At 38.7% G+C, this 26,484-nt stretch overlaps 1 protein-coding gene across 2 annotated transcripts in view; it reads right to left on the bottom strand.

Annotated features, from left to right (window-relative positions):
* The window catches only part of CDH13 (cadherin 13), a 442,930-nt gene that overhangs the window by 244,249 nt on the left and 172,197 nt on the right, over positions 1 to 26,484 (bottom strand). For both annotated transcript variants that reach the window (XM_038147938.1, XM_038147939.1), the window contains exon 4: positions 13,747 to 13,863. In XM_038147938.1, the coding sequence (XP_038003866.1) occupies positions 13,747 to 13,863 (117 nt within the window). The remainder of the gene's footprint in view (positions 1 to 13,746; positions 13,864 to 26,484) is intronic.

Raw genomic sequence — 26,484 nt, 5'->3', positions numbered from 1 at the left:
AACAAGCTTAAGCAATTTTAACCTGACTTAAAAAGAACAGTTTAATGCTGTTTAATGGGAATGAATCTGACATCATCTAGTCCTGCTATTCTAAGGAATATATTGGCTTCCAAGAGAAAAAGCCCCATTGATCTGTGCTCTGGAACAGGGTCTGGGAGGTGGATCCACCCCAGGAGTGATCCTGATGCCAGAGCATCCCTGCAGTGGTGTCTCCTTGGTGTCTCCCTTAATTCGGTTTTCTTTATCCCATGGTGTTAACAAACATGTCATCTATCATGTAATGATAGAGTTAAAACAGGGGTCAAACAGAAACACAGGTCTCCAGTGCCATTTTAAACTGGCAAAATACAAATATCCAACCAGTCCCTGCTGCCCTTCAGTGTGCAGAGAGAGGATCCAGCTGGATTGTGCACTAATATTGGAGCCACTCTTGGGCTTGGCTTTAGCTCTGGAACAGCACCAGCCAACACTGGGGCTTGGATTTCCAGCCCCAGCGAGGCACTGACACACTGATAATGAAGGGATAAGAGAAGGCACACCCAAAAAACACCACAGGATTTCATTCCATGGTGTTTACACTTCATGCTAACCACTCCTTCTGATAGTGGCATTATTAATGATGATCTATAGCCCCCATGGCCATGTTTGACTTCAATTACATCGGTGTGAATCCAAAATTCACCTGGTTTTCACAGACATTTCTCCAGCTCAGTGCTAGCAAACAGCCCAGTCCATTCTCACCAGGTCACACGGGCTCAGATCATTGCTGCAAGGACAGCAAGGACACCCTTTCCTTTTGGCCCCTACACCTTGTGGCAATACACAAATACCTTAATGCTTGACAAAAATTATAAACCAGATCATTATTGCAGTTCCTTTACTCAAAACAAATGAAAGCATTAACAGCTATTTCTGATGTAATTAATTGCTGTCTCTCTATATTTAACTGCAGTTACAATAACACTGAAACATCCAAAGATAACAAATATTATATTACATCCACTACCGAACCTGTTTTACTACAAATTTACTACATATTTTCAGGTAAAAAGGACTAGACTTCTCTGAAATATTGGTGAGTCTCATATGAAAATAGAAAGATATGGAGAATAATAATATGCTGACAGCTATAAAGAAGGTATAAGAGCACGCCCATCCTCACAAAGAATTCAGCAATAAACTTAAAATAATGCCTTTTTCTTTTCTAATTTAAGGGAAATGCAGGCAAAACTGCAGCAATAATTAATAAAGCAAAAAGAGCCTTTAGATTAATGAAGCAAGTTAGTTTCCCCAGGATCAGGTACTGTTGTTTAATTTTTACCAGAAGTTAAGGCTGCAGGCATATGATCACAATTCTCAGGTACAAGTAAAAAAATATTTAATGGAATTAGTAACTTTTTTAAAATGTAAATCAGTCAACAACCCATTGTGGAGGTACAAAAATAATTTAGCAACGTCTACCGAGTTTATTAATAATTAAAATCACCTTAATATGTATGTTTCTATGGTTACACTTAATGCGTTTAGAATACAGAAAGATCTTAAAACAGTCCCAGGATTTCCCAGCCAATATGAAAAGCAGAGATGGCTTTGAAATTGATCTTTAGAAAGAATAGTCAAGTCATTTCTACTGCAAATCATTCATTTCAATTTCAGCCAGAGAAATCAATGGGCAAGAAAACAGATCTCTCATCAATTAGGACTGCTTCTCTACATCTATCACTTTGACCTGTCTTGGGGATTTTCAACTGACAGCACAGTATATCAGCGTTAAACTAAACCTACAGAAAAATAAATATTGGAGAAATTTATGTTAGAAAATTTAGTTGCTAAATTCAGCCCTTCTGCAGTATCTTGGAGAGGAAGCCTGAAAGCCCCCAGTTAAACACCCCAACCTCCAGGACAACCCCTGCACGCTGGACAGCTCAGGACAAACAAGGGATGGCCAGCCCAGCATCCCAGGGGGGACAGCAGCAAGAACCAAACTAAAGCCCCGTAGCAGACATTATAACATCTTTACAGGAGAACTGGAGGTGCACAAATTATCAGAAATGCCAGAAGAAGTAACTTTAATTCCATTTTAACTGCAGATTACACACACCATTGTGATGAAGGAAATGAGACACCTAAATTCACTACAAATGTGGGCCTTTGTAACTTAAACCTCGCTGCTTTCAGAAATAGCTTTTTGTTTCTATCTACATGCTTTTGAAATGCAGAATGACTCTTTAAATAATAAAGCAATATTTTAAGACAAATAATGAGTCAGACATCCCTCACCCCTTCTCTCTGCTTTCCAGACACTTTTAAATGATAGAAATTGTGTTTAGAACAAGAGCTTTACCTAGACATGGTTTGGGGAATTACAGAACTGCAAAGTAACTATTTGTGCAGCCACCCTGAAATGCTCCTGCAGTGTGTTTTCCTTACAGAGAGCAGTACAAATAATTCAAAGAGGAACCAAAAATTACAGAGGAATGGTTGGGGGTCATTCCTGGGTACATCCGCCCCTGGATTCTCCCTGCAGTGGTGATCAATGTCACCCTGTGCCAGCACCAGAAACCCTCAGGCACAACAGCAAGGACACCCTTTCCTTTTGGCCTCTACATCTTGTGACAATACACAGAATATCACAATGCTTGACAAAAATTATAAACCAGTTCTAACCTTCGCTACTGTTAAATCACTCTGCAGCACTCTAATCTTTCCATTACTTGTCCGTCTCATGACTCATTTTGGATGATCTGCAAACTCTGTCACTGCAACGTCTCCTTTTCCAGATAATTTCTGTTGTGTTAAACACAAATCACTGTATAAATCCTTGAAAATATCTATTGGCAAAACCCTCCCCATGGAAATTTGTTTCCACACTGATGTTTCAATCATTTTTAGCAGAAGGAAGAATTTCCTCTCAGTAGAGAAACCCAAGTATTGTTTATTGATCAGATTTATCTACACCTCCAGCTTTTCCACCAATCTTAATACATTTAGGAAATACGATTTGCCTTAGAAAGATTCATGTGGACTGTTCACTTCATGATCTTCTGAAGTTTATCTATTCCAGTGACTGCTGCAGCTTGGCTTTGACTGCCTGGTGCAGGAATGGGATTCATTGGGCTGTAGTTCCTAACGTTTCTCAAGGCTTCTTAGGGAGCTTTTTAAAAAGAATGGGAAGGATGTGACCCCCACATTCCAGAGTAAGTGAAGCCAAGGTACAGGAGTAGCTACATGCCGCAGTCAAGAGTTAATTCACAGTTTGAACTCTCTACAAACTTGCTCTTTCCTATTCTATAATTTTTTTTTTAATCTTTTGCTCTGAATCCATTTCTTTTGACCCTTCATTTTGAGATACTTCATCATTTTCCTGTCCCCTTCCTCCACTGAGAACATCTGCAGTGTGGCAGAGCCTCCCTTCTTTCTAAAATAATTGAAATATTTACTGGTAGTTTATAGTTTTCCACTTTGACAGGAATGTCACTTTTTGAGGGAGGTTGGGAATTTTGAAGAATCCTCTTACAGTCTTTTTGAGCCTCCAATAGAAGGAAAACTGTTGGCATGAACTGTTTGCCAGGTATTTGATTGTCACCCAGAACTATGAAACTCAGAATCTCCTGACTGTAAATTCATGACTGAAACAAATGGCAGGCCTGTTCCTAAATTATGTGCAATGAGATAATTTCTCTCTCTTCAACATTATAATTTCTTTGAAAGCTACTGCATGAGGGTCTCCATGGTTCATTACACAAGCAACAGGGAGTCCCTCCTTGAGAGAATCAAGGACAAAAAATGACAGCTGAGCTGTGTTTTCCCTCCAGTCTTTGATTTTAAAAGCTGATGGGAAAATTTCTGTCTAATTCTAAAAATCTAATTAACTCCGATGTCCAATAAGAATTTCAGAAAGTAGTTGTTTTGAAAAGCCTGTGAAGAAGAATTTATTTTTTGTTCTTGGCTCTGCTACACTGGATTAGATTGTACCTGTCTCCATCTGCTATAAATTATAAGCACCTATGCATACACATAAGTTATCATCAGGGAACATGCGCTTCATTTGTTCCCAGAATTAAAAGGCTGTTCAGAATGGGAGTTTTCAAGATGAAAAATGTGGTGAAGGCTTGTTTTCTAGTACATGAGAAAAAGAGCTGCTGGGTACAAACAGCAGCAGCACGTCCTGAGCTCCCAGCAGGTGACTCTGAACCACATCTCTATCTCCTTAGATGAAGAGTTTGGAACCACCAATCTTTGTGGTGGAATCTTGGGGGAATAAACACCATCAGTTTTCTGTTATTTACAAAAGTAACTTTCTAGTACTTGCAAAGAACATCCTTCATCAGTCATGCCCAAAAGGAAACAATATGAAGTTTATAAGATTTCTCATTAATAGATAATTACACTTTTTTTTTCCAAAGTATTATTGTATCATTATTGTGTTGGAATTTTTTTTAAGAAAAAAGAATATGATTGATTACCAATTAGGATTCTTACAGGAAAATTACTTAATGCAGTAATGATAGTATAGAAGTATGAAAAAATAATCCATGCATAATCAATTCTATTAATTCAAGTTAATTTTCGTGTTCCAGTGACCCTTAGGAAATTCAGGTTTGCCCAACAGCACAGTAATACTGGAGGAAGTTGATTCCCTATGTTTTCCTGTTTACACACTTTGAAGATGCTCTGCATTGCCCATTTTGTTGTATGAAATTCGTACAGATCCTTACAGCTTTTCTTTTACACGATTAGCAAGTTGCCCACTGCAGACTTTGCTCTTTCCATGTGCCTGATTTAACCATTATTCCAACCCCACAAGAGCTTCTTCAGGAACATTGAGGGCTTCTTGGTCAAGTAGAAAAGGATCTGTTGAGGAAAGGCTGTTTCTCTGAACATCTGATTTCTTAGTCTAATCTCCTGAAAAAGATGGCATTTAACTGATCCAACTTAAGTCTTTTGACTAGTTTTGACCAAATTTGATAAAAAAACATCCAACATGCAAAGTTCCTAGAGGTTGCACAAAAATTGGAGCAATGCAGAGTGAAAAGACCTTTTGGCACCTGCAGAGACAGAAAGGAAGGAAGAATTTCCATTTTTCACATGTTTATTCATTGCCTGATCAGGTCAGCTGCAGCTCCAGGATTTGCTGCCTCTTATCCCAGTTTGAAATATCAGGAGACAGAAAATAACCCCAGTGGTGCTGAGGGGATTATTTAGGGTCACTGTGCTCAAAGTGCTACCATTGATAAGAGCACCTGGGTTTGTTGCAGGGAACTTTTATTTATAGGAAACCAGCTTTCATCACTTCCATTATCATGAAATACTTGTAATATATTGTAAATCAGGCTTGAACATGAATTCTATTAAATTAATATAGCCCCTGAATTCAAGTTGTAGCCAAGCTCAGCTACATCTCTGTTGCTTTTTTTTTTTTCTTTTAATTCTAATAAGTAAAAAATATATTAAGACACATGTTATTGGATTATAGGGATCACTACTACTTTCAATTTCTGGACTTCATTGTTGAACAGATTCCTATTATCAAATCCATTCTCAAGCTCTATTGGAAATGTAAGCTTAATAGTTTCGTCCGTGCTCTGTAGAAATGAAAAACTTCTGAAGCTGTTTGAACCTTGATGAAAATCCTGTTTTCCAAGTGCACTTAAAAAATTTTCCCTAAAAACATGTTGAATAAAGTACAACTTGACATGTACATGATCAGCCTAACCCACACTTCCTCCACGGGTCCTTTTTCCCACTTCAATCTCCCAGGAGGGTTGGCCTTATCAAAATTCCTTTCCCACGTGGATGGGAGAATTTCCATCAGCTTCAATGTGCTTAGGGTCAGGCAGGGGTACAGGAAAGTGAAATGCTTTGGTGTGTGCTTACAAGGCTCCATGGCAGTGCTGGGGGATGAGCTCAAGCTTACAAAGACTCGGCCTAAACTGCAGCTCAAGCTAAAGAATATCACTAAAATAACGCCCTGGCAAAATTGTGCAAATATTTTAACAGTCACTTCAACTCTTAAACAGAGTTTATATGAATATTTATCCCATGTTTTCCACCTGTTCTTCAGGAGTATGAGGCTCATGGAAACATGGCAGGGAAATAAACTGTGGAAGAGCAACAATGCAAGGGACATTTTTGGATAGAAAAGCAGACTTTCCAATGACAGGGAGAAGAACTCACAGCAGCAGTTTATAGATTAAAATGGGAGAAAAACACCTAAAAAGTCAACAGCACTGACCAAAAAGAGAGCTGATGGAAGTCTGGATATGTTGTACAAGCCTGTAGTCATTCATTGCTGCACACCTCTGAAATGTGTGTATATACATACGCATTATATATATATATATATAAATACAGCATGGAGGGTCTGAGTCCTGTGTTTAAACCCCAAATATGTACATTCCAATTATCACCATGACTTCATAAGCAGCCTGAGAAAACGTAAGGAACATCATGGCCAAACCAAAAAATCAGCACTCTCACTAAGTTAAACACAGAACTTTGGAAAGCAGGTTAATCCCAAAAAGTACAGTTCTCTGAATTCTTCATTTGCCTTTGTTTAAGCAAAGTTTCAGTGGCAGAAAATGATTTTTCTCTTTATGAGTCATTCTAGAGCAAGTAGAGTGGTCAAACTGAATTCTTCTTTTCCAAACACAAGCAAAAGGAAATTGCTTAATATGTGGGATTTTTGTAATTGAAAGTTTTAGGTCAACAGTGGTACACTGATTAAAATGAAATAATTTACATTTTTATATATTTGACCAGAAAGAAAAATAGGCCAATAGAGAAGAATAACATTAACTTCAAAATTAGATATTCCAGAAACCTTTTCCAGCCTCAACATTCCATGATTCTTCCCTATAGACCATACCTCACTTATTCCTTTTCTGAATTCAGCCAACAGGGTTGCACAGTAAGTGATAAAGATGATAAACCAGAAAGGTTAAAAAAATGTGCCTTTAGAGGGCAGCTGGAAAAGAGCACCAGATGTTTTGGAAATGAGAAGGGAAAATGTTTCCTGAATTAAAACACAGCTGTCATTATGGATAATAGCATCATACTCCTTTATTCACCCTATTGATCTGTTGCTGTACATCACCCTAAAATGCAAGGGAAAAAAATAGGAATCATCCATGTATGATAAAAGCAAGGGCAAAACACAAAAAGGTTAAAATTCTCCTCAATTAATCACTGAAGAGAATCAGCAGTTAGGGAGAAGGAAGAAAATTACTGTTGTTCCCTGAGTGACAGCCATTTACTCCACCTTACAGATGAGCCATATATAATACATATAATTTTTCCTTCTGGAAATGCTCTGCCAACCATCTTTACTTAATACCATTTTAACAAGCCACAGCTGGTAATATCAAATTTGTCGCCAGACCAGGCTGCAAAATGCCTTTATTAAAGTCTTTCATTAATGAAAGCACCAAGGTTGACAGTATGACAGTATCTAGTTTGTAAATTGGCAGGGATAAGTTAATTTTGTTCCTAAAATGTCATTCATTTGGATATTGCTTTATATTGTATTATAAACTTGCTAACAATTGACTGCATAACAAGAAACCAGAGGAATTATTTGGAATGGAACAGGAAAACAATCATGTTTGAAGCAGTATGAATCAGTTCACAGCTATCAAATAAATATCTTAATTGATTTAAAGGAAGCTCTGTGGTTGTGTTCTCTCCCCTGACTTTGATATTATGCAGTTTCTATGTTTTTACTGGTAACATATTAATACATCACTCTACTAAATTAAGCTGGGTAAGTCTGTTGCATCTCTCATCCCACTTAAGATAAAGTGTTACTCTGAGTAAATTTGTAGGAAGAAACTTTACCAATTAAAGGGATTAAGCAAACAGAAATCCTGGATCCAAATATCCTGTTTTACCAATCCAGGATTACAGAATTAGGCTCTACATCTTGTTAAGTTTAAAAGTTGGCCCTGTTAAGAATGCAGAGACCCAGTTTTAGCTCAAAACTGTACATTCAGTAAGAAAATAGATTCTAGAAACTGGACATATTGAGTGGGTATTCCAAACAACCAAATTCAAACAAGACAGAAAGTCAAGGTGGAAAACAACAACTTCCCATCAGCCATCTCAGGATATAGGATCATTTTGGAAGACTGTAAAGATGAAAGCTAACAAAAAATCAGTCTGGTTCCATGAAAACCACAGAGAATGGGGTCAGGGAATGACAATTCTCATTCTCCATCCCTATTCATTAGATGAAATAGCTGTTATGTCTGAAAATAATCCAAACATCTTAAACTTGAGCCGACAATTAAGTTACTGTGCCAATGACAAATTACTTGCTGGGGTTTTATTTCATCTTAGTTCCTTTCCCTAGGCAATTTACTGGCAGGGACAGACTTTTTCCTCACCTCTACCTTAATTTGCAACACAGTTTAAAATTATCAACTTCTGAAATCAAAGTTAACACAAGCAGCGTGGCAGTTAGATTGCAGCATACTTTGCTGAACAGCTTTAGAGCAGAAAATCTCTTCTGTTTGCTGCCTTCCTTCAGGTCATTAACATGATTTATTATGAAGCAGGAAATTAGGTACTGGATATATCAATATTGTTCAGAAAATTCTATTCCATCATTGCCATATAACTGCTTTATCTCCAACAATCTTGTAACCATAGTAACTAGATTAGAAACTATTCCCCAAATGTTTTAAAATTCTTTTATTCTTATTAGCAGCACCAAACACTGAAAAAATGATGGTAAATTATTGTTTTCCAGTTTTCCAAGGCTTTTGCAACTTGTGTGATTCTTCTGAAAGTCTTAAGTAAACAGGTGTATTTTAGCAAATTTTTCCAATAAAATTCTATTAGCTGAAAGAAAACAGATGTGTTCTGTTGGAATTGTTTATGTGAATGTCAGTGTTCTTTAAAAAGGGAGGGCTGAAGAGACACCTCTCAGACAAAGAGACAAATCTGAAGTGCTGTTTTCACTTAATAGTTTGTTAGGACATCAAATACATATCCTTTAATGAGAATTAATATGCTGTAGCTTAATAATTCATGGACTCACGATGAAAGCCCTTTCATTTAATGGAGTGCTGCTCCTTTCATTGCTTTCATTGCTGAGGTAGGCTGGTATTTTTCCCTGAAGGTCAGGAGTGGGCCATTCCTCCATGCAAGCCATGAATTTAATCAGATGTTGAACCCTGACACCTCCAACCAGCCATTCAGGCCCAGCTCAGCAGGGTTTTACACATTTTCAGGAACACCAGAGTAGCAGGGAAACTGGAGGTGTCTGTTCTGTCAGGATCAGAAGCAGCTGTATTATGCAACTGTGATCACATATTTATCAAATATTGTGTTCCCTCCTCAGTGCTGCTGGTGGAAATTAATTCCTCTTCTCTGGGTACCAGAAACTTTTCTTTTAATTTTATGCCAAAATTTATATCCATTAGTTATTGCACCAGTGTATTCCTTTCACTTAAATCATCTGGATTTACAGAAAATGCTTGTGCTAGGCAGAGAAAATTGAGCTCATATATATTTCTGCCCAATCTTACCATACTTGGACTATAACTTGATTTTTTCTCTAAACCCAATCTTTGTTTCTTGATGGATTTCAAAGAGCTTTATTTATTGCCTAAGTGCTATTCATAAATAACACCCTTTTCCCACCTGTTCACTTTTCTGCCTTGTTTGCTTCTTGTTCCTATATCCTCATCTGTGGATATGCCTTTCTCACATGAAATTGTAGGCACACTTTAGCAGAATGCTCTCCTTATATGCCATCAGACTTGTTCAAGGAATCAGAATTCCTTGTGTCTCTGTAATTCCATCTCCTCGCTGAAAAAGTTCCTCACCCACTTCTTTAGCAGTCACCAAAATATTCTTGTCTCCTGGACAAGCCAAAATTCTTGCTGATGACCATTTCCTGTTTTCTGACCATGCTCTGGCACAGCACAACCATATCATTTGATGTGGTGATGATTTGAAAACAAGCAATGGGATATTTTAAAAAAAAAATTAAAATCCAGTAAATGTTTCCTGTAGACCCCATGTCTAGTTCCATCATGAGAAATACATTCTTTTGTTTCCACATCATTTTTAGTAACTGAAACAAAGATTCAGGCCAATCATTGGGATTCAGACCTTTCCCAGCTAATCAGATGATAAGCAGTCACACAGATTCCTCTCATGGTGTTGGAAAGGTTTTGAGGTTTCTGCACATCATTCTCTTCTCTGTGAGCACACACCATTATCCTCCAGGCTTGGACACCCCTCCTTGCCAGGTCCTTTCCTCCTCCACTTCTCTTTAGACTCTCTCTCATTTTCTGCTTAATTTTCCAGTGGTACCAAAAAACTTCTAAATTCAGATTTTGTTTCACTGTTGCCCCTCTCTTGTGTTTCTCATGTTTTCCTCTAACCTATAAACCTTCTCTCTGGATTCTCTTCCCAGGCTGAGAGATCATGGTCATCTCTTTTGACAGTTCAATTTTTTGCCTGAAGTTTGACATTTTTTTAGAGCTGCTTCTTTAGTCCGTGGCAATTCTCTTTCATGAAGCATGCAATTTATTGTATATAAATAGTATAGCCACTCAAAAATATCAGCTTGCAGCAGCTTTTTACAGCTTTTTACATCCAGTTTTCTTCAGCTTCCTCTCCTCTTCAAGTGTTTTTCTACTGCTGCTTTAACAGACAAGATGCATTTGCTCCTTGCCTTAAATTCACATCTCAGAAGAGGAAAAAAAAAACCACTTCCTCATAGATCTTAAAGATTTTTATCCTGTTTGCAAGCCTGGACCACTTCTAGTCCTTCTAGAGCTTTCTTTGGGGTCAGTCCTGACATGTAACTGCAGCTAACAGCCAGATAGGGGCAGGAAGTAGAGAAAGTTTCTGATCCAAAATACCTGATCCAACCCCACACCCCCTCCAAAAGACAAAATAGACAAATGACAACAAAAAAAAAAATCTTACGGGAAAAAAAAAAAAGGTTTGGTTTTGATTTATTCAATAATTTCCTGCAAAGACTCCTGTGTACCTCTCTCTGTGTTCTGCCCTTCACCAAGCATAAAATGTCCTGCCAGTTTTCACCAGGCCACTCATGGCTTCCAGATTTTACCTGCCAACAATTGCAATACTCATTCTCATGCAGGACAGCTCCTTTAAACTGAGGAATAGAATCCTTGATTCACCATTTGTCCATCAATAACATGAAGAGCAAATCCTCTGAGCCTGGATAAGCACAATCTCACTTTGCAGGTGTCCTTCTCTTCTCTTCTGATGTGTAGAAAAAGAGGCGGGACTTGTTGAGCATCTCCACAATTCCCTTTGTGCTCCTTGGGGTCTGCTTTAGTGTGAGGATTAAACTTCAAAAAGCACCATTATCAGTTAAAGGGTATCATTGTTTTGTAGATGCACAGAACCACCACCACTCTAAGTTAGTCTCAGAAAACATTTCCATGGTGTAGTGGAGAATAACCTGCCAGTGGAAGTAGAAAATAATCCTGCATCCCACTGCTTTGTATTTCATTTGACTTCATGTGGACAAATAAACCGGAAAAGCAGCATATGGAGAGAGACTCAAAATTGGATATCATATCCCAGTGCTCTATCAGCAAGAGCTAAACAAAACACATCAATAACAGTCAAGAGTTGTAGCCTGGGCCATCTGGTCACAAAGGCCCACGTTAGCAAGGTTGTATTAAAATGTTTTAATCTCAGGGTTCTCCCTCAGGCACGAGGCATGATATGCAAAACCTTAAATCCTGTTAAAAGGTGAGACTTCTCCACCTACAAACACAGCATGCCTAGGATAGTTATTTAATTAAGAGCTACCCTAGTGAAGGGTGTGGAAATGGCAAGGCAATAATCCAATTCCTGAGTGGGGATGCTGGAAAGCCAGTACCAGCACAGAGAACAGGCTTGACACACGTACTTCCTTGTTAACCTAAACATTAATTGAAATTTTTGTAATTAATTTGAAGAAAACACTGTTTTCACTTGTCCACTGCAGCATCTCCTTCCTGATACACATATAACAAAAATTCATGAAGGAAGTCCTCTAAAATTCCTATATTTTTTTTCCTTTATGGTGTGTTTTGTAACTGTGAAATAAAACTCAATTAATTGTTCTCCCCCTGCTTTCCTCTTTCCACACATCTGCCCTGCTCCCCATTAGGTGCTAATCAGCATTTCACCTGTTGGCTGCTGCAATCACTTCCAAACAACCTTGTGCAATTCCAGCCAGCACAGCATGGAGCGGAGAGCAAGAGGAAATCAGAACAAATTAAGAAACCACTCTGGTAATTTGCTAAATCAGGAGAAAGAAAGGGAAAGTAAGAAAGAAAGGGAAAGTAAGAAAGAAAGGGAAAATAACACACTGGAAAACTGACTTCCATGTGAAAATCCAGACAGGATCACTCGGTGGTACCACACAGAACAAGTCAAAAATCTGGAATTATCCTTATCATCCTTCCATGCAGTCAGGAAAGCTTCACGTTCCTTCTCATTTTTGAAACTCTGTTGTAACATGCAAATTACCCATTCTCTGGATGTTTTGCCTCTTCCCCAAAACACCATAGAAACCACTCTAATCTGCAATGTCCTTCTGCAGGGATGACAGCAGAGCAGAGATGGCAAAGGCTTTTTTCCTGAGGTTCAGGAAAAACCAACGCCCAGCAGGAGCTGTGATCCATCAGTCCATGTGGTGCCCTGAGAGGCTTCTGAAGATGAGCCCCAAAATATTTTGGAAGAGGAAACAAACACGTTCCTCATGCCTTACAGAAGTGAGCAACTAAGTGAATTTTTTTTAAATTCATGAAGCTATGGAAAGATGATAATAAATATCTAAATTTAAGGGAGGGAGATGAACAGCTTTTTCTCCAGCTTGTGCAGGATCTGAAACAGGTACAGGAACCAGTACTCTGAGCTCCTACAGATATTCATTGTATTTAGCAAGACCTCACAGCCTATCTTGTGAAGATCTGTGACAAGTCAAAAAGAACTAATTGCTTTTCTTTTCAGCATTGATTTTGACTGAATTTCTTCCTTACAATCAGTAGGTCTGAGAGTCCAAACCTTTTTATTTATACTTTGTTCAGCATTCAGTTGCAAATTGCCACAGTTGACCTAGAATATGTCATTCTATTATCTTAAATACCTCTAAAACTTTTGTCTCCCCTGACACGTGCATGATCTCTGTTTCGGTTTGCAATATACTCCAGCCAAATTAATCAACTGGATACCTAAATTGGAGCAATGCTGAAACAAAAACCATAAAAGATTGTAAAAATTATGACATCTCCAAGTGTTTCAAGGTGCTGATCACTTGCAATTCCTATAATTTAAACATTAGTTGAGGACAGGTTTCTCAGGGCCTTTGAAAAACAGCCTGCCAGATGCTCTCACATTTTTGTCTTTGTACATCCTCTAAGGCACTTGTGATGCCTGAGAAGCACTTCAGGAACAGGAACAAATCGGGATGACAAGATGCCAGGAAAACATTGCAGTACAAACAGGGCCTGGTTTCTCTCCTTGTGCCTGAGGAGCCCAGAACTCCCACCTTAAACTCCCCATAAGAAATTCTTAATGAAGGAACTTCTACAGAGAGACCCAGGCTGCCTGAGATCCAAAAATTCAGTGTTCACAAGCAGAAGGGATGGAAGAGGGTAGGAAGAATCCTGGAATATTACTACCAGTGTGATAGGCACTGCAAAACTCTGAGAGTAATAGGTCAATTACTTAATATCAAAATTTGACTCAGTTTTGTTGACTTACCTTGCCAACTAATCTGGGGAATGGAGGTCTTTGATTTTCAGGAATTAATATTGGAGTTGCCAAAATAGCCCTTTTTTGCCTTGGAATTCCGAGGTTGCCTTCCAGTTTTAAGATTTCCTGAAAAAGAAAAAGACCAATTAGCAAAACTTCTGTTGTTATTCCCTTTCCCTGCACCTTTAGGCAAAATTACCATGGGCCACCAGATTCTAAGTTTAGTATGATATATATTTTCAGCAATTAATGATAACATATAAAAATATGTATTCCATCTTTCAGGTTACTGCACTTTTTTCAGTGGCAGTAGATAGCCCATATTGATTTTGCACTCATGTAAACAAGTTATAAACCTAAGCAGGTGTGTCTGTAATCCTAAACTGATAGCTGATTAAACCATAAGCCTTTAGCAAGGTCTGCTTTACCTCGAATACTTGCACAAGACTAGTCAAAAGACACATTTTTAATGTTTTAAGAGAATTGTCTCTAAAGATATATACGGTGATATCTCTGAAGACATAGATAAGGATAGACATCATCTACACTCAGTCACTTCTCAGCCCAGGCTTTCAATGAAACAGAACAAAGTGAATTTGCAAACACAGTCCACAGGCAATGAACACTCAATAAACACCAAAAGCTTATAACTTCAAATCAGACACCAAAGCCCAGGTGTAACTTAAAATATGAACTAGTAGGTTGTTTGTGTTGGATGTTTTGTGTTGGGGTTTGCTTTCTGTCAGAGAAAGGTTCATGCTATGCTCTCAGAGAGAACAAAAATATAAGTTGATTGTACACAGGACTTCTTTTTCTGCTGCATTTTCTGGAGCCTTTCTTTCTATCTGAGCTTCAGGCAGTTCAGCACGTCATGAGCTACAGTGAACTCTCCACAGTGGCCTCTGGCCCCTGGAAAACTCTGCCCACCACACCTTTGCTTTCTCTTCCCTTCTGCTCTCTGATCTGCTCAGTGCTCTCCCTGCAGGAGCTGCAGCCTCCTAGAGACCACTCTCCTTCCTTTGCTTCCTCCCACAGCCTCTGCAACTCTCTTCTCCAAGAACAGTAACTACCAAGGTCAAAAAAAGCCTCTCCCCATCTCCCAAAGCTCTCCCTTGATCCAAGCCCCTTTTTTTGGAAAAGATAACAAAAAAACCCCACAAAACAATCAAACACCCACAAATAAATGAAACGAAACAAATCAGCCAAAAACTTAACAACAACAAAAAAGTCCAGATTTGTAGTGTATTGGGAACTGGGGAACTGAAAAATACTTCAATCACTACTTTTCATTCAGGTTGTCATGACAGTTTTATAAAAAAATCACTGTTTGAATTAAATGTCTCATTCCAGTAAGGCAGTTATATCCTGCAGATAACACTTTTCTTTCTTAATGCACAAACTCCAAACCCCAAAGATTTCAGCCAGTTCTGGAATCCATGTTGTTGTTTTAACAATTGATTCTTCATTACAAGGAAAGCTCCATTCCTAGGCTGTGTTTTTATAAAATGTCAAAGCTGAATAAGTTTTCTTGGTGGCACAATCTGGATCCATCAGCCAAGCTCTCCACAGGCTGTTCCTGCCTCCATCTGTGGCAACGCCTCCCGTCCAACGAGCCTCTCGCCACAAAACTCTGCTCTACCTCTGCTGGCTTTAGCATCATTTCTCAAATTTGACAACAAACAGGAGCCAGGGAAATTCAAGTTTTCACCAGTTGCTTTAGACATGATAAAGTCAAAGAGCAATGGGAAGTGCACAGAGGATCCCTTCTCGCAATGTTGCCAATTTTCATAACATTTTGAGGCTCCCCCTGGTAGAGTTCCCAGATCTCCCAAAGGCTTTCCTACTTCTCTCTAATCTTTCAGTCTGAAGGCCACTCAGGTCCCTGTTTTTGTCTTTCAACTCCTCTCCCAAGAGTTTCCCTTAATAAAAATTCATGAGAAAGTTCAAGATGAGAACAGTTGAAGTGTCAAATGAAAAGAGCTGAATCCTGTCCAAAGGCAAATGCACAGAGCAGTAAAGCTTTCAAAATCCCTTACACCATAAACACAGAGGGGCTGGCACGTGCCTGAGATGATCCTGAGGAGCAAGAGTGACTCCCATGATGGCCACAAGGAAACCCCAGCTCTTTAGCTCAGCAGCAGCAGCATTTATCTGATCACACCTTTCAGTCCTGCTCCTACTCTCGTGGTTTCCTTCAGCTCAGGCAGATGCAGGGATTTGAATGAGACAAGTCTGAATGTCTTGTTCATTTGCTGAGACCTGGGAGTCTTTGCAAATGAACAAGACATTCAGATTTGTTTATCTTTGCATCATGGAAAGGTTTGAGTTAAAAGGGAACTTTAAAAGCCATCTGGTCCCACCTGCAGTGAGCAGGGACATCTTCCACCAGATCACTTTTCTCAGAGTCCCATCCAACCTGAATGTGTCACATTTCTTTCTGTGGTAGTTTGAATAGGAAAAGCAATTTCCAGATTGTTCAGCATCTAGGGCTCACAACTGTGGTTGCCATAGACCCATAAGCAGATAGCTCATCACTTTCCCATGACAGGTTATCCTTACACTTTCCCAAAGGGTCTCAAATGGAAGAAAAACACAAATTATATTCAGTGAGTCATTAATATAAAGAAGTGAAGTTCTAAAGGAAAGCAGTATGATGGTAAGACTTAAGGCCTTTAGGTCCAGATTTCTAAGCAGAACTTCAGAAAAACAACAACAAAAAACAACACTTGTCTTTTGTTTACAACACAATTATTCTGTTTCATCGAGAAGAAGGTTGTGTAGATTAAGTACAGAAATGTAAATACTTCTCTGAGTGTGTTGCATATTCTTCAAATCTCACTGTGTTTTTCTAAATAGTGATTTCTTTGTGATGATTTCTTTTCTATCATCCCCTCTTGTCTAACAGCAATGACTGATTAAATGAGTGGCCAAAAGCACCCCTAGGGAATGCAGGTAAGCAGAGGAGAAGAAAAGGTCAAGAGTACTTCACCAACACATTGAACAACTGACTGGTGTTTGTGGTTATCATGATTTCCACATTTGTAAAGAACTAAGAAAAAAGAAACACATTTTGCTTAGTGCCAAGCAGCTGCAACTGCATGTTAGATCCTCAGTCAGTGTAAAAGAAGGAATGTGCCAAGGAATCTGACATTACATGTGCACTTAACACCTGACTCAACAGCTGATAACTCTCATTCATGGATGGATATATTGGATATATAATAATTCTTACTGGATTCACCTATTTAATTTCTTGGAGAAGCAACTCACAAGGGATATAAAATTACTCCAGGTAGAGTTGGTAATTTTGCTTCAAACGTTCTTAAAATATCAGGCTGGCATTGCCACAGGAGTGGTCTTTTGGACCTTGCCATGAGGGAGGCCACACGGAGTTCTCCATCACCTTTGCTGGAGCCAGCTGATCAAAACCACAGAGGATACAACAACTCCAAATGAGGATTTTTGGCCTGTCCCAGGGGGGTGTGTCCCACCAGCACCCAGAGAGATGACGGCGGTGGCCACATCTGCTTCTCCCACTGGTGCTGCCTCATATAAAATACAGAAACATAAAAGTGTATGTCTATGGACACCCATCCACAGGCAAAATTTAAAATAGATATAATATCATGAATACATGCCTACCTAAAAGAAAGTGCACCAAAACCAAAAATTCAATCTTTTTGATTGTTTTTGGTGTGTCTTTTTAACACAAATGGTAGGAGAGAAATCCTATCAGGTTCGTTATTTTTACTGCTCAACTACAATTTCATATCTGTGATCATTGTATTTCACATGGTCAGTGAAATATACTTCTCATGATCAGAGGATTATGATCAGAGTTCAACTATTATTTCATTGCCACCATTTCATAGCCAACTTCTATAACATCTTTTTGACTTCCTTAATTTCCCCTTCTAGGCATGGAATCAGCTCAGCCATAGTTTAGCTGATTCACTAAATCAATAAAGTCTGGTTATAAAGTTTGGCAATAAAGTTTGATTTCCTGTTCCCAATAAAAAAGCACCAAACACAGCCTCCTCATTTTTCCAGCATTTTGACTAAACTGGAATTGAGAGATGCCAGCCTGCCCATACTATAACACCATGCAAGCTGGAATTTCCCTGCATCCTTCAAGAACTTTCCTCTTTGTTTTGTCTTTCCTTCTTTTTACCAGGCCTTCTTGCAGAGCTTGAATATTTGAATGAATGGCCTGGTCACTCTCCAGCAGCACAAACCATTACTCTTGGCAAAGAAAATTTCATTAGAACTTGTCATGGGAATAGGGTGGCTGAATTCTGGTATCGATTTGTCACAATAAGGGTTGGAAACACTGCTGGAGTGGCAATCTGTAATCCACTGTGCTGACCAGAAAAGTGCTTGAGTTTCTTGTCATTTAGTTGGTCTTATATACTAAGGTTGATGGTATCAAATGGGGTCAGCCCTAAATACAAAAAATAAAATTAATTGGGTGTTTGTTACAAGCAAAGTTCATCTGAAAAAGGGAATGGGGTGTGGTAATCTGAGGTATTTTGGTTTTCCTACAAAATAACATCACAAAAATGCTGAAAAACTAGAACTCTTTGCAGGTGAACATAGGAAATAATTTTTAAATAATTTTAATTTGGAATTTAAAATCATGTTGTAATACTTAATTCCTTTATGTGTGTTATTTCTATCAGAATATTGTTATATCAGTTGCATTGAAGTTAATTATTTCTAAAATGTATGCTTAAACAAGAAAAATATTTTCACATGTTGGTAGTGATATAAAAAAATCTCAGAAATGTACTGGAACTTTAAGTTGATGAACAACTGTTAAACAAATAATGAACTCAATGAATAAATTTAAGAAATTTAAAGGTCAATGGCATTCACACAAACATCTGCTCAAAAGCAGTCTGTCCTCAATGCCCATAAATGTCACCCTAAAAATCATTTTGTGTGCTTGGGAAGAACAAACCCAGCTAAAATGCAGCTGGCTAAGGGGAATAGGGTATTTCAGAGAAAAACAACTTCCAAGCTGGTGATGCATGGCCAGATACAATATCTAATGGAAATTGCTGGTGAAACTGGATTTAATTACTCTGGGTGTTCCTTCTCCTATAATTGTTCCATAAGTGGAGAGGCAGAGCCTCACACTGCCCATTTCTGTTATATCCATTAACTGCAGAGACACTTGGTGATCTCAGCCCTCAGCTTTGCTCCTGGGCCCTCCATCTGCCTGGGCCAGGGGTATTTTTATAGGATGGAGGCTCCTGTTATCTTTAGAGGAGTCAAAATAATAAGTGAAAAAAGTTATTCTGGTTCAAACCATTTGGTCATGTGTAAATCAGAGCCATTTTAATGCTGATTTATTCTGGAGTGTTTTTGATACATAGGTGACAAAACTACAGTGGAGACACATCTGAATTTTTACTCTGTGAAATAATTCATTCCATTATTGCCCTGAACTTCTGCAGTGGTTTTTGGTTTTTTTTTTGATGGAAAAGTCATGTATCTATTGAAATATAAGTTTCATTTATCTACACACCTGCCTTATTCTGTGACAGCAAAAAGTTTTTCTAAGATGAAAACAAAGTACCACTAACTTTGCTTTAGCTGTGGGATTTACCTGCACTGAGAATAATACACTCTTCTTTTAAATTAACATTTCAGGGGTTTTTTGTCATCATTTAGAGAATGTTATTCTCATTTTGAAGCATATGTGAATCACCCCCTCTTACAGGAAAGCTCATATTGGTTCAACACTGCTCATTAAATATAATGAGGTGTCCCTTATACACAAACAACCAAATATGCTCTGACTGCCTCATCTGTCAAACACAACTGAAATACAGGCTTGAGGACAAAGACAATGGCTGACCTTATGCCTCTATCTTCACCAGGATACATTAGCAACACATCACTTATCACGGGTAAAAATACCCTTCTCTCCATCCCTGCTGTGCTTACACTTGTAGGGAAGCAAATAAAACCAGACTGATTTTGCAACACGCCAGGAGAAAAGAAAAATTCCTAAAGATGTCCCAAAACCTTCAGCACCTCAAATAAATGTAACTGAAATAAGGAAAGTATTTTTGATGCCATTGCCTAGGTACAAAAGCCTTAAGAAAAGTGTGCTGTAATAAAAATTTACATTAAAAGTAGGGCATTTTGGTTTGGTTTATCTTTCACTTAATGAAATCATCTGCTTTTGGGTGAGACAGCAAATTGCTACTGCAAATAGAAACACAGTGGAGATCTGAAGCAAATAATATCTTTCAAAAATCTAATTCTTTTGGGACTTAACCAAAGCCTCGTGTAAAATACATTGCACAACATGGACACAAGGCCTTAACTTCTTACTCTCAATATTCCTGCTCTCAATATTCCACTGAGTGGACTAATTTCTTTGCTTATATTGGAGGAACTCAAAATTCAAGAGTCCTTTTAACACTCAAAAAGGAGAAAGAGCACATAGAGCACAAATCTCAGATCTAGGGCTGATAAATGTGTTAAAGACGAGTTTTTGGTGGGGCAATAATCTACATGAAGCCACAAAATCTGTAGATCAGTAGTACACAAATGACAACTCCAAATGTGAAATGACACAAGCAGCCATGAACAAGCAGCTCCACATTTCTCTCCTGGGATATAAGGACAATTTCTAATAAATAAAGTTTATTTCTTATGTGAAATAAATATTCATAGCAGAAGTTGTTTCACCTTGGAAAACCAGCTCTCTATGTCTTGCTGCAGGGCAGCCAGCTGTGCGAGTGTGCAGAAAATTAACACATTTTATACCCTTATTCTGGGCTCAAGTGCTATGGAATTCACTGCTTTCAAGTGCTGCACAAAAGCAATTCCATGATACCCTAAAGAAAAAGAGTGTATGTTAAAGCCATGTGTGCAGTTAAATGATGCAGCAGCTGCAGTCCCAGGCCCCTGCCTGAATGGACACACAAGCCACATTTCTTCCCCTGTATTTTGGTCACTTGACCTGTGCAGGTGCATCAGCTGGGCACCTCCAGGTGAATCCTGCTCTTTGCACAGCATTAATCACAGGGAGGAGTCCCAGCTATGGATCAATTTCCATTTGCCTTATGCTGAAAAACAAAACAAAAAACCACCCACATTTGTTAAGAGTGTGAAAAGTCTGTTTCTAGTTGGAGCAATCAAGGTGAGTTTAACTGGGAGGGACTTTCAATGATTCCCATTAGAGCTGGTACTCTCTTGCATGCATTATATTGCAGTCCTGTGCCTGCACAACTCCCTCCCTCCTTTCCTGCTCTACCAACTCCTAGCAAAAATAACTTTGCCCAAGCCAGCAGAGCAGGGCTGTGCTGTGTTCAGATCACAATAAAGAGTCTGGGTGTATTCTATGAGGCCTGACTATGCATGCAGGTTGCTCTCCAGAGCTGCATTCCTGAGCTCTCCCGTGCAGGAGCTGCCAGGCTGACAAATGAAGCCATGGTCTGTGATGAAGACAAAATGCCTACTTAGATCCAGGCTCCAGCAAAGCTCCTCAGTCACCAGGCTGGATTTCAAGTCTGGTTGAAAGAAGAAATGTTAGTGCATTAATCCACTTCACTGCTTGGTCCAGCTACTCGGAACAAATTAATTAACGGGCATTAACTGAGTCCAAAAAGCTGAAATCATAGTGTATTAATCCACTTCACAATTTGGGCTCTAGTTTTACTCTTCAACACAAATTAACAGGCAGTAACTGCCCTACAGCAGCAGCTTAACTCTGTTGTGTGGCACAATAAAGAGACAGTGCTGTAGTGGCTTGTGGACAACTTTTCATTATCACCTGAGCACTGCCAGGCTTCCTGCTGCACTCTGGCTGCATTTTTCAAAGGTGAGAATACAAGACCTAAACATGCCCTGTGCTATTTGTTCCCACCACAGTGACCCAATTAAATTCACAGGACAATGCCTGTTAGTTCTAAACCTTTCATTAGTCTGGACAGTCTCAAAGACCCACACAGTATTACTAAAGAAGAGAGCACCCAGTTGAAGTTCTGACTTAGATGAAATGTGTCTGGAAATGGACATGCAATGAACCAAGTTTTAAAAAAGTATTAACTCCAAGACGCATGAAAAAAAAACCAAAAAAAACCCCAAAACCAACAAACCCAAGTCATTCACTCAAATTTGACTTCTAGATTTGATTTCTGCTGAATTCATAAAATATGCTGGCTAGAAATAGCAATATTATTTTGGTTTTTCTGTATCTGTTTTGGGGTGGGAAATCAAAGCACGGCTTTTTTTGCAGAAGGTTCCCAAAAGAAAAGTGAAAGATGCTAGATGGAGACCCAGACATAGGCTTGGACATCTTTGTGAATTCTCACATTTCTCCTTAATCGCATGCTGGCAATTAAGTCTGCTTCAGGAAATTCAAAGAGTGTACCTGTCAGGAATCAGAGGCAAATTAATTGCTGTGCTGGAACAGATCAATGATTCATGAGCTGTAACATCAGGCTGCTAACAATATTAATTGCCACATACTTCAGGGAGAAGAGCCTAAAATGGCAGGAGTCATAGTTTACAATGGTTTGAAGATGTTTTTTCTGGATTATAACTGCAGAAACTAAAGCCAAGTACACTTGACAATACATGAAATGTGACATGAGAGTTCCCAACTGTAAATCAGTCCAATTCATATGTTTGAATCTGAGCATCTTGCCCTAACAACCTGCAGCCAGAGGAGCACAGAAATATTTATATTCCTTAGTTCACACCTGCTGACCTTTAACTGAGCATCCCCATGGTATGAGAACAGTCCCCACCTACACAAACACCAAGTAAACAGGTTTTATTAAAGTTTCCTGGCCAAGAGAAGACAGATCCAGACTTACTCCCTGCATGTCATTTGCCTGGCAACTCCAGTGCTACTTGTTTTTGTGGCATTGGCCATGGGCTTCCCACTCTGTGCTTCTGAGCAGTGGGAAGCAGAATCCAAGATTATTTAAAGGAAATGATGCTCTCAAAGCTGTCAGAGCAGGGCTGGAGCTCTCCAGTGCTCCTTGTTAAGTCCAGTGCAGCGACTGAGAGGCACAGCCAGCCCAGCAGCCACAGGGCAGACACAAGTTCTGTATTGTTCTAATAATTGTTCCCACAGACCTTCCAGTGAATGCTGTTATTTTAGCACTCCACAGATCTGAAAATCCTGCTCAGGTCTTGATTTCTAGTCCAGTGTGTTTCTGAGAAAGAAATAATGTATTCAAATGCATTCAAAAGCCTGGGCTCTGACCAAAGGAGATTATCCACCCCTTTATTTCCACTTTACCTTTTTGTTCATATTTCATATTTTTTCAGATCTGTCAGATAAATTCTATTTTTATCTATGTGCATTTTCTTGCTCCCAAAGTAACTGAAGTCATTAAAGCCAGACCTGTGATGTCTGCTGCTTCTACTGACATACTGGAATTTAAACAGGACAATTCTGGAACTGAAACCCTGTGTTCTCACAGCTTGAGCTAAATCAGCTATATTTGTCTACCCCTCATAATTATCCATCATGCCAGCCCCAGAAGAACCTCGAGTGGACTGTATTTAAATGTCTTTATGAATTTGTAAGAACGATTCTCCAGTTCTCATTGCACATGCCAAGTACAAACGTCCAGCCTCCAAACGTGACCAAAGACCCTGTGTGTGTCAGAGCAGGCATAGCATGCTGCTACTGCAAAGTGAAGAATTTCCAAGGAACGTGAGAAAATTAAATCAACTCTGCATTATTCAACTTTGTTCACACCATTCCCTTTGGTATCCCAGCTCCAAAATCAAACCTGCAGCACTGTGCTTGAGGGTCTGGCTGCTCTTGCCTGATCATTGCACAGAGCAGTGAAGTGCAGTACGACTTTCTTGGCCTAAAATAGCTTTATTTTGCTGGAGCTATCTAATAGAGACAAGTTAATAAATTGCAGCCTTCCTAATTGGATACATTTTTGGTCCTGTTTCAGTTTACAAACTGTCCATTAGCAGACCCTGAAATCTGTGAACAAATACATTATCTACCATTATACGCAAGTTTTTCAGATGAGTAATTTTTGATCTTCAGATTGCTCAGGCAGTTGCTTGGAAACATTTGTCTGTATTAGTTACACAAGTCATGTGGCATTATTTGTCTTTTCAGATTGGATGGCTTCTGTGAATAAGCAGCAGAGCATGAAATGCAAATTTCACGATATAAAATTCAGAACTTGCTTTTGGCAAGGATTTGATTTATTACATTTAGAGCACAAGATGAAAACAAAAAGGTTATCTCTGTGATCTGAATGACTTGATGGGAAGTGATGTCTGTGCCACTTGGAGGAGTAATGGCATAAATTACAAAACCAAAAAAAAATTGTAAAAGACGGAATGAGGTTTGGAATAGCCGTGCTGTGGAGAATGAACCCATGCAATGGAAATACTTCTGTTGATTAGTACTTTCCAGGGAATAGTATTTTTCTAGATTAAAACATAGGTGGGTAGGTCAGAAAATTCATGGGAGCTCAAGTAAACTGTTATTTTTTTTTTCCTTTAGAATTTTGAGCAAGCAAAGAAATAGAAGCAAGTAGTTTTGCTCTCATTGATGGTAACAGCCTGGTATCATTCAATAAGGTAGAAAAAGTATTCATTGGTATTTCACTGTACATTATATAAAACACAACAGAATCACTTTTCTACTGATTCTATCAGTATGAGGGAATTGGAAACTCACACATTTTCGCTTTTAACATTGTAAAAGAACCACTTGTATTTACCTAAGTGTTTCTGCACTGATAGTAATGATTTTTCCTCTCTATTGGATGCAACAATTTATAAAAGTGAAATCATTGGTTCGAAACTAAATATGGAATTTTACCAGCAGAGACTGGTCCTTTCAGTTGAAGAGAACCAAATATGGTCAAACAATGTTACTGAGCACACTCAGACTGTGATCCAGGCTACTTCTACCAACTATAAATCCCACATTGAAAATATAGCCAGAGTCCAGGAGACCGAACCTAACAAACCCTGAAGTAGGAAATAGTGCTAAAACAGTGAAGAAAAAGTTAGAAAATAACAGAGCTCTTTTCCTACCCCAATAAAAATTTAAACCAAGAGTGCAAGGGCAGTAAAAATCATTTGCAAAGAAGAAAATATGTTGGAGGTTTTGTCTGAATTCTAGTGCAACAAGCAAATATAAAAGTGTTTGCTCTGATTTTTAATGACACTTGTGATAGTTGACAGAAACATACCCCTCTGCTAATGAGGTAAAGTCTCTGACTGACTTTCCTGGTACTCCCAGGCTTTCCCTGATACTTTTCAGGCTGGCTTCTTTGCTAGGAACAAATGCCAGTGGGCCCCAAACGACAGCCAGCGCCTGGCAGCTGCAGCCTGATTTCAGAGCAAAATATTTGTGCCACCCATGATTTAAAACAGGCTCAGTTTTGAGAGGCCTATGAGTAACCCATGATTAAGGTCAAATCCTTCTGCTGGCAGAGACAGCCCTGAGTGTGTGTGAAATATGGGCGTGCAGTCCTTGGTTACTGTTTAGTGCTCTGTCCCATAAATCCCAGCAAAGGAGCTCCACAGAACCAGCCAGGAGTTGTGTCACACTCTGGACACCTCTCAGAGTGCAGTCACATGCCAAGGGGTTATTAATGAACTGGTCAAACAGTTAAAACTTGTTTAGAAAACAAAGGTATCAATTTGTATTTTAACAAAATCAAATGCTTCAATAATCCCAAATTTCTCCGCTGAGTTCTATGTTTGTATAAAAAGTCACACATTCCTTAAATGCCAAAGAATCACCTTTTGGTCTCCATCCTTTCTCCAACCCACATCTCAGTCAGATCATGCTCATCCCTTTTCAACAGCATGTTTTTCCTTTCATGACTGCATACAGAAACTTCCTTAAGGAGTATGAGCTTATAAATCACCACCCTTTGCCTGTGCTTTAAATCAGGCATAAAAAATAAAAGAACCAGCATCCAGGGCTAAGATTAAAAGTTGGATTCATATTAAAGAATGGTGCCTTTTTACCATTGAAACTGAAGCTGTAGATTATTCTGTGCTGATTAAGTACTACAGTGGGTAAAGGACTTTCTCATAATGAACACTGCTGTAAAACAATTTATCTACAAGAAAGGAAACAAGTTTGCATAATCCATTTATGGTTGATTCAGCTTTAGAGGAATTTGTTATATAAATATATCTCACCCCGGGGAATTGTTTTGCCAAAATAACTAATGAAAGTGTTTGAACAACTTAACACTGATAATTAATAGGATTTTTCAGTATCACAATGGAAAATGACACCTTCCCATGTACATTAACCATCATATCAGTGAGAGACAAACACTTGGCAAACTCCAACAGCCAAACACATCAGAAAGTAGAAAATGAATTAATGAATTGACTTAGCAGATGCAAAACTGCTAAGCTGGTGACATGTTTTAACTGAGCCTCTAAAGGTGTTTAACAGTACTTTCTTAAAAAACATTCCACAGCTCAGTGATTACCAGTTTTAAAAAATCTTAATTAATAGTTCAATTGTTCAAGTGACATCACTAATATTCTGCTATCATGCTGAAATGTTTGAGTAAACACTATCAAGTCCCATTATGTTGTTATCCACTTTGCTGGCAATCTCAAGTAATGTTTTAAGTTTAGGTGTCAATATTTAATCACCAAGAAGGATCACAAGCTCATCAATAATGCCTTGCCAACTGCAATTCCCCAAAGACTTAAAACTTACAGTGAACTTCACCTGCTTTTGTGGTCACATAATTATTT

This window comes from Motacilla alba, chromosome 11, assembly GCF_015832195.1.
Source record: "Motacilla alba alba isolate MOTALB_02 chromosome 11, Motacilla_alba_V1.0_pri, whole genome shotgun sequence".
NCBI lineage: Eukaryota > Metazoa > Chordata > Aves > Passeriformes > Motacillidae > Motacilla > Motacilla alba.
The sequence above is the reverse complement of the archived record's forward strand: the minus strand, read 5'-3'. Positions and strand labels throughout refer to the sequence as shown.